The sequence below is a fragment of the Dreissena polymorpha genome, chromosome 3, assembly GCF_020536995.1.
Source record: "Dreissena polymorpha isolate Duluth1 chromosome 3, UMN_Dpol_1.0, whole genome shotgun sequence".
NCBI lineage: Eukaryota > Metazoa > Mollusca > Bivalvia > Myida > Dreissenidae > Dreissena > Dreissena polymorpha.
Window position 1 is genome coordinate 124,032,115 of NC_068357.1, and position 8,684 is coordinate 124,040,798.

Sequence of the window (8,684 nt, forward strand, 5' to 3'; positions counted from 1 at the left end):
CAGTACGAGGTCATTCTTCCGGAACATTGTGTTATAGACTTGTATCCATAAAGATCAGCCGGGCCCGTTAGCTTGGTGGGTATAGCCCTTGACTGAATATCGGATATTGGGAGTCAACAGTTCCTTTGCCAGCCCAGCTATGCGACTTGTGTTGGACATGGGTCATGTTAAACATCTATATGGCTATTAATTCCAAAATAGAGGGAAAAATATTGTGATAAATTTTCCCAGTAAAAGTGTGCAAAGGTTTACTTTCTGCCATAATATGGCTGAAATATTGTTAAAAATGGCCAAACAAATCAACATACAACTATTCTCTGTTTTGAACACCAAACTAAATTAGCTGGAACTTCATAAGGAAAACTGCTCATATACATGGTGTGTTTGCTGTTAATTTTGTCCGAAATGTTTAAACTGTAGAAAATAATAGACCTTTGACCATATGGCCTGTAGGAAATATTGATTAACACCTGAACAATTTCACTGGAATTTTTCCTTTTCTATATTATTATGTATGACTTAAATTGAGATTTTCTTTACTTTAGTTCTTTAGTACCAATGTATACATGCTGATAGTCCTTTGTTTGTTAAGTATCATTATCCTCAAGGATTGTTTAGCCTTGGAAAAAAGCACTGTTTTCTGGAAAAAATGTCTTGTTCTTTATCTTAAAATTTTACTGTTTACATGTTTTGATTGTGTATGTCATGTGTCATTATAAAATGTTAGTGGTAGTAAATAAAAAAAAAATTAATAAAAGATGCATCTTTGTTGTCAACACGCCTTGATATGGAATTATGTAATTAATTTGCTGGTTATAGATTTTCAAAGTGGCTATGGAAATTCCAATTAAATTTATTGTATTATTTGCCTTAGATTTCTCTGTCTTTACGATTGTCAATGCTTTAGTCTGCGCTCTGAATCTTGTCAAAAATCCTGTTCAAATGGAAAGTGTCCCTGATTAGCCTGCGGGGACTGCACTGGCTAATAATGGACAACACTTGCGCATATGCATTAAGCCCTGTTTTCCCAGAGAGCAGCACACATTTTTATGTCACCAGAATATTTAGTGCTTATGGGTTATAATTCATATTTATATATTGTGTATATTTATGGACTGAATATCTATTTTACATATGCTTTTGTAATTCTTGTTTTTTTATGACATATGAGTCTCTTTTCTGTGGACAATACTGTTTTGTTAAACTAGTAAATGTATGTAAGAGTTAATGTTTTATCTTCCAACTTTTGTTAGTGTTCACGCTTACCTCTGACTACAGGTCAAGTGCTCACACTTGGTCAAGTGCTCACACTTTCCTGCATCTATTTGAGTCACGTTCTGAGAAAACTGGGCATAATGCTTGTGCGTAAAGTGTAGTCCCAGATTAGCCTTTGCAGTCCGCACAGGCTAATCTGGGACGCCACTTTCCGCTTTTATGACATTTTTCGTTTAAATGAAGTCTCTTCTTAGTAAAATGCCAATTACGGCTGAAAGTGTCGTCCCTGATTAGCCTGTGCGAACTGCGCAGGCTAATCAGGGGCGACACTTTACAAACATGCATTAAGCCCAGTGTTCTCAGAACACAACTTATTTTAACAGATACAATCATCACAATGTTAACCTTTATGAAAAGGTTAGACAATTTGCTTTTTTAAAGGACATGTTTTAGTTGTTACAAAATACTGTCACAGTATTTGCTTCATAAATGATTTTATTCTTAATTGCTTGTCAAAGTATAGAGAACTCATAATTTATGAAATTAAAACAAGTTCTTTTTTTGCTTGAATGTTTTATAATTGCTTGACACCAATATGTTGGTTGTTTGTTTAACTTTGATAATCAATAAAATATCATTCAATTAACATATTTATTCACAGAACATCGAATGAATCAAGCAAAGGTCATATAGGCCTATGATCTTTTCAATGCTATTAGAGCATGTTATATTCAATGTTCTTAAGATTTTTAATTCCAAGCCAGTTTTAGAACATAGAGGCATTGGAATCGAAACAGCGTAGGCGTTAACGAAAAACTGCTTCTTTCATGTACCGTCAATTGAATGTCAAGTGGGAGTTTAACGATAACCCTAATTTAAAACGTGCCAATATGAAGCAAAGTGCAAATTCAAAATTCGATTCCGTGTTCAGTTTTTTCTTGCGGTTATTAACATTTTTGTATGAAATTGAACACAAAATGATTATACCTAAAGTAGGAATGCTTTCGCGTTTAAGATAGATTGGTTAATGACCTTATCAAATCGGATTTATCGACGAAGTTTTAAATACATTACTGAAAGATACGAACCAGGGAGTGTAAAAGAATATGTAAAAGCATGTAAATGGACAAGAATCATTATCCTGGTGCTTAAGATCCAGGTCTTAAGCAAAGGGTCTAGGACGAAAAGTTATTCACCAGCTTGGTTTCTTTGTTGATTTAATATTGGGACGTGTCGTCGATGGGCTTTAAGAGGAAACGGAAATTTCAAAAAAGCTTTCAGTGATTTTATTCAACTGGTATTGTAATGTTTTATGTAAACAGCCGTGTGCAACTATTCTATGTGCATTGACATGTGCAAAGAGAATCTATTTCCACTTATAGACCATGATGTTCATTGAGTGATTTCTCTATTCAACTTCAGTGAAAATGTGCTAATTATTTTCTGTATTTGCGCGATGATGATCTGAAATATTAACTTTATGATGCTATATTCTTAAATCCTTTTCTAAAAAGAAGGGATATAGCTTGTTCGTAGTTTCATTTCATCGTTCCTCAAAAAGTTGTAACTCTGTTGCTCTGGTCACTTTCCTACCATTGAGTAATTAAATGGTAATAAAATTGAATGCGTTTAAATTCCCTTTTATTACTGTTTAATTTGAGTTGCAATGCTATGAGGTTAAATTTTATTTACACTTATATGTATCATGAATATTGCTGGGACACGTGTGAGGTTGAGCGCTCTAAATCCGGTTTAAACCCCCAATGCTTTGCATCGACCGTTCCAAGGCGGTGACCCCAGCTTTATTAACCAGGTTTTCCGAAGGAAAAAACTGGTTATTAGATTGGCGAATGCGGGCGGGCTGGCTGGCGGGCGGGCGGAACAAGCTTGTCCGGGCCATAACTTTGTCGTTCATTGTGAGATTTTAAAATCATTTGGCACATTTGTTAACCATCATTAGACGGTGTGTCGCGTGAAAAAATTACGTCAATATCTCCAAGGTCAAGGTCACACTTTGAGTTCAAAGGTAAAAAATAGCCATAAATGAGCTTGTCTGGGCTATTACTATGTCATTCATTATGAGATTTTAAAATCATTTGGCACATTTGTTCACCATCATGGGACGGTGTGTCGCACGAAAGAATCACGTCAATATCTCCAATGTCAAGGTCGCCACGACTAAAAATAGATTTATTTTAAAACAAACTTACAAAGGGGGTTAATTTTGTTTGTTCATTTCAAAAGTTCAGTTTGAGTTGTCTCCCTTTATCAGATTTTTTTTCACAATGAAAACCTGGTTTTGTGACAATTTTGTCCCTTGTTCTTATATGTGTTTATGTTGTTTTGTATTGTGCTGTTTTGTACGGTTTTGGCAATTGTTACTTGCCTTAAATAATGGACCAACTAATTGTATATGATAAGAATGCAATACTACTCCAGCAGCTTGAGTTTTACTTCTTTATATTAAACTTAATACGTAATCATATATATCACTCTTCAGCTATACAAAGTTGATTTACACAGTAAAGAGTTTGGGTAATCTTCTTTATGATATCAGTTTGTTTGAAGATTAAAAATGTCCATTTGCATTTGTCCGAACAGTCCGACGATCCTAATGCCATGATCGGCCAACACGCCAGTATCATTAAAAGTACATAAAACAAATGAGTCACGTTCTGAGAAAACTGGGCATAATGCAAGTGCGTAAAGTGTCGTCCCAGATTAGTCTGTGCAGTCCGCACAGGCTAATCAGGGACGACACTTTCCGCTTTTATAACATTTTTCGTTTAAAGGAAGTCTCTTATAAGCAAAAATCCAATTAAGGCGGAAAGTGTCGTCCCTGATAAGCATGTGCGGACTGCACAGGCTAATCTGGGACGACACTTTACGCACATGCATTATGCCCAGTTTTTTTATTAGAACGCGACTCATATGTTAAATTCATATTGGTTAAAACTTGTTATTATAAAACAGCAGCATGCGTGTCGTTTTCGTTTGGTTGGAATAGCATAGACTGATAATGTATGTAGAAGAATACTTACCATATGAAAATGAATATCTCACCTACTTACGGTTTTATCGACAAATGCTTATATTGCTGACAAATAAATAGCAGGAAGTGTTCAATATAACGTAAACAAAATTATGGGTTGGGTATCGGAAGTTAATATCGACCTGTGTCACCAGGTTGATATGCTAAGATTTTAAGGACTAACACATGTTAACACGAATTTCTCTCCAAAAAATGTTTCTGGAGTTTCATGTTTCATTCATATTAACGACACGTTACTTATCCATCACAGTTTTTGGTTTAAAAATAACTCTATGAAACAACTTCTCTAAGAAATATGCAAAAACAAATATTTATTTTTAGGTTTTAAAAGCATACTCCATTCTGAAATATAAACGAATGCGGAATAAATTTACGTTTTGATCGCACTTTGGTTTTGGTACAAATAAATTAGCAATATAGATAACCTCCCAACATTGGGGGGGGGCGGTCCAGTTTCTGTACTGGGAACAGAAATGGGCCAATAATAAAGAACCTTTATTTTTTCATTTTATGTTTATTGCAACCGTGCAAACTTCAATTGAATTATTAACATGATGCATATTGATGCTTCATTCCTCGTTCAGTCGTTACATATGTGTGTCGTTAGACAGTCCCCGATTTCGTCTCAACCATATGTAACGAAACGAAATATGATTTCTATGTTCAGTTTATTTGTTTCTGGACAGAAAATTAAAGAAGTAATATAAATGCAATTAGTTTGTCTCAGAATGTTGTTTTTATTCACGTGACCCCATAATATAATATACATTAACTTGTATTCATTGTTTTACAATTTATATTAGGTCAGTAATGCTATGGCGATAAATTTAAGTGCAATTAAATGAACAGACATTAATTCTGAAATCTTGTGTCTGTGCATACGCTAAACTGTTTTATTCATAGACCGAAATTCATAAAGTGTGTAGTGTCTTGTGCTCATTGAATTGTTTTGTATTGGAAATCGGTAATTTGAATCAAATCCATGACACGCAGACACACAATGAAATATATTCTTGTATTATTGAAAGAGAACAAACGATATAAGTGAAATACGGACTTGTAAATGTTTTTCTACAGTGAAAATATTGTTAAAACACTTTAGTTATCAATTTACATCATCGTTATACCTGTTAATTTCCTCGAAAAGTGTAAATGCGTATAGCCTGCGAGAACATGTGTCTTCCAAATCTACATATGAGAAAAAACTGCTTGATTTAGTTTCAACGACTATGCGTTACATATTGATATTGACGTATGCAAATTAGAAATTATAGCACACTGTTATGCGAGCTATTCATTTTTAGTTTGTATTTAGTATTTTGATCGATTTGCTTTGAGTTGAAATGTTTGGAATTTTGTTATTTGCGTGTAAGGGTAACGTTTCTGGTTTTACTGATGTAAATTGGAAAGAATAGGAACTTTGTAATGCGAGCAGTGTGCGTCGAAATGTTTAAAGTTTTGTTACGCTTGCGTACTAGTGTGAGTTTCTTAAGTAAAAAATAAAGTATAAGACATGTATAAAGCCAGCTATTCACTTTGTGTTACACTTTTTGTAATGCCAGCGCAACGTATTGTGCTTTTCTTCGCTATATTATAATTGATAGAAAATGTATGAGCTATTTCCTTTCAGTTGAGCTGTTTTGCATCTTATGATGCCGGTATGACTGTGAGCATGAGTTATGTTAATTATAAATTATAGAAAATGTTAAAAGCCAGTGATTCACTGAGAGTTCATATGTCAGTAATTCTCTACTGCATTGTTACATTTTGCGTTTTACTTCGCATACTAGAACTTTTAAAACTTTCGTAATGCGAGCTGAAATATTGTGCATTGTGTTATGCAGGCGTTACATTGTGAGATTGGGTTCTGTAATTTTAAAAAGGAAATTTGTGGTTGATTGGCTTTCATTTGAAATGTTTGGAACTGTGTCTGGCTGGCGTAACACTTTGAATTTGAGTCTGTTAAAGGGGCTTTTTCACGTTTTGGTAAACTGACAAAATTGAAAAAATGTTGCAGATTCGCACATTTTCGTTGTAGTAATGATATTTATTAGGAAACATTAATACTGAACATTTACCATGCCCTAATGTATCCATTATATACATCTTTTGATGATATAAAAACCTGATTATTATACAGCGTTGCAACGATCAACAATTGAATAATTTGGAGAGTTCTGTTGCTGTCGTTAAATTGTGTGATACTACGAAGATTGCTTATATAAAGTACAAAATACTTCATTCATTATATTAGCACGGATGGCCGAATGGTCTAAGCGATTGACTTTTACTCCAGGGGTCAGTGGTGTGAGCCCAGTTGAGGGTTACTTTTTGTTCTTTCTTTAATTTTATTCTTGTTTTTTACTGGGGCTTTTTAGACCAAATGTTTACATTTATCAATATAAAGCATTTAATGACAAACTTCAATACATGCCAAAACCTGTAAAAAAAATTTAAATGTGAAACGATAGGACATTTGAAAGTCATTCACGTTCAGTACGAATTGATGGAAATTTGTTGTGCCATTTGTTTCTGTTAATAATAAATGGTTGTATATTCTTGAGAGATTTACCTTCAGCTGAATTTGTGTTCTACTTGGGTATCTTTATGTTTGCCTGCCTAAACATCAATTATCTCTCTTTTTCCGAATAATCAACTATATGATGCTTGGTCTCGAAAGCTTTATAATAAAGATGAGATTTAGTCAACACTCGTTTTGGTTTCATTACATCGAGAATCAGAACGTTACGTTTCTTGTACTCGTGACAATTTTAATTACAATACAACTTTTCTCTTTTACTGTAATTTAATTTGGATCGTGATGCTGTGACGTTATTCTTTTAATTTACATCTTCATGTTGAATACATATTTGTTTGCAATGACCGTTCAAATATGCTGACCAAAGTTGTGTACATTATTGTGCTTCGGTTACGTACTTGTGTTTCTTGTCTTGCATTTGTTTGTTTATCTCTATTTAACAATTGTAGCCTCGTCATAAATAAAAGACCGCACTGTATAATAAGGCGTCTTTCTCCTGCCAGAGCAGCTGAATTTACTTTTTATTTGTATTAATATTCAATCACCCATTCGTAATAAACTGGCATGTTTGTGTAAGATTTGACATGCATGCTTAAAGTTGTCCTTTAAATCATCATAAAGATGTTACAGTGATAATTCAACGTTATCGTTAATATATTATTTTAAATGACGTTCCTTCTTTCCATATGCATGTAGTACCATTCCAAAACATCAGTGTGCGTCTTATTTATAAGTTACAATCTCAAGTCAACACGCTGAACCTGTTTAAGCAGAAGGGAAAATAGGTATGACGAGATAATGAATTTGGAAAACCTTAAACCATGTCTGTCGGGGCTAAAAGTCGCACGGGTACATTTCTTAAAGCGGTGCCTGCATTTCATGTGGGAAACGTACACATATCGGAATGGTTTAATATTGGTATAGTCGAAAATAGTCAGTGTCATTTAGAAACAAAACTGGGTGTAAAAGACACTGACACTGTTATTTAAATATATTCAAGTAATTAGTACGACAGACTATCCAAACTTTGAATGAATTTTAATTCTATTTTTACATATCAACTGATATATGTTATGTAATGCTGTTACGATTTATACAAATTCAAACCTAGCGGATTTATTCATTAAAAACACCATCAGTTTACATTTTATTGAATTAAAATTTAAGCTATTTTACTTATTTGCGATTTTGGAGTATATAACCATGTTAAACGGTCCAAAAACATAAATTTCAGTCAATGTATTTATTTGTCGAAAACAGTTTTAATATATTTAATCCAACAGTATTCTTAATTGTGTTTACCAAAACATTAATATGTAGATCAATTAATTGTTAAAAAAACACAAAATCACAGCAAAATCACACAAAAAACAAGGGAGAAAGTTCCGTTGAAAGAATCTCCTCAACCTTAAATCATTGTCTCGGTAAAACATCTGTACCACAATGACACGTTGCGTAAAACACACACTTGCGGTACATCATTCATTTTTAAAACATCTTCCCCGCGATGAGAATGGTCACCATAATGAGCATCGACATCGCTTTCACCAACCCTTCAGCTGAAATGGAGAGTAATAAACTCGTCTTCTCGCTACTCGACGATTTGTAAGAAAAGACATGGTTTCGAAAGTAGATTTTGACTTTAAAGATTGATACAGTGTGATGCTTTTCCGTTCCTTAATTCCAACTATAGCGCTTTTTGTGAAGCTTAGATGAATATGTATACATTAGCACAATTATCTGTCTATACATATGTCGGCGTGAACATAAAAGGTCAAACAGTATTATTGTTGAACATCGATGTTAGGAAATACCTATTCGAAATAAGCACACACTTACACAATTTTAAGAGCTGAAATTGCGGTTTTTAACGCGCAT

At 33.8% G+C, this 8,684-nt stretch overlaps 1 protein-coding gene across 4 annotated transcripts in view; it reads right to left on the reverse strand.

Moving 5' to 3' along the window:
• Positions 1 to 7,926: 7,926 nt before the first annotated feature.
• The window catches only part of LOC127873651 (adhesion G protein-coupled receptor E1-like), a 4,955-nt gene continuing 4,197 nt past the window's right edge, over positions 7,927 to 8,684 (reverse strand). For all 4 annotated transcript variants that reach the window (XM_052417540.1, XM_052417538.1, XM_052417539.1 and 1 more), the window contains one exon: positions 7,927 to 8,365. In XM_052417540.1, the coding sequence (XP_052273500.1) occupies positions 8,295 to 8,365 (71 nt within the window). In that variant the 3' untranslated portion in view covers positions 7,927 to 8,294. The remainder of the gene's footprint in view (positions 8,366 to 8,684) is intronic.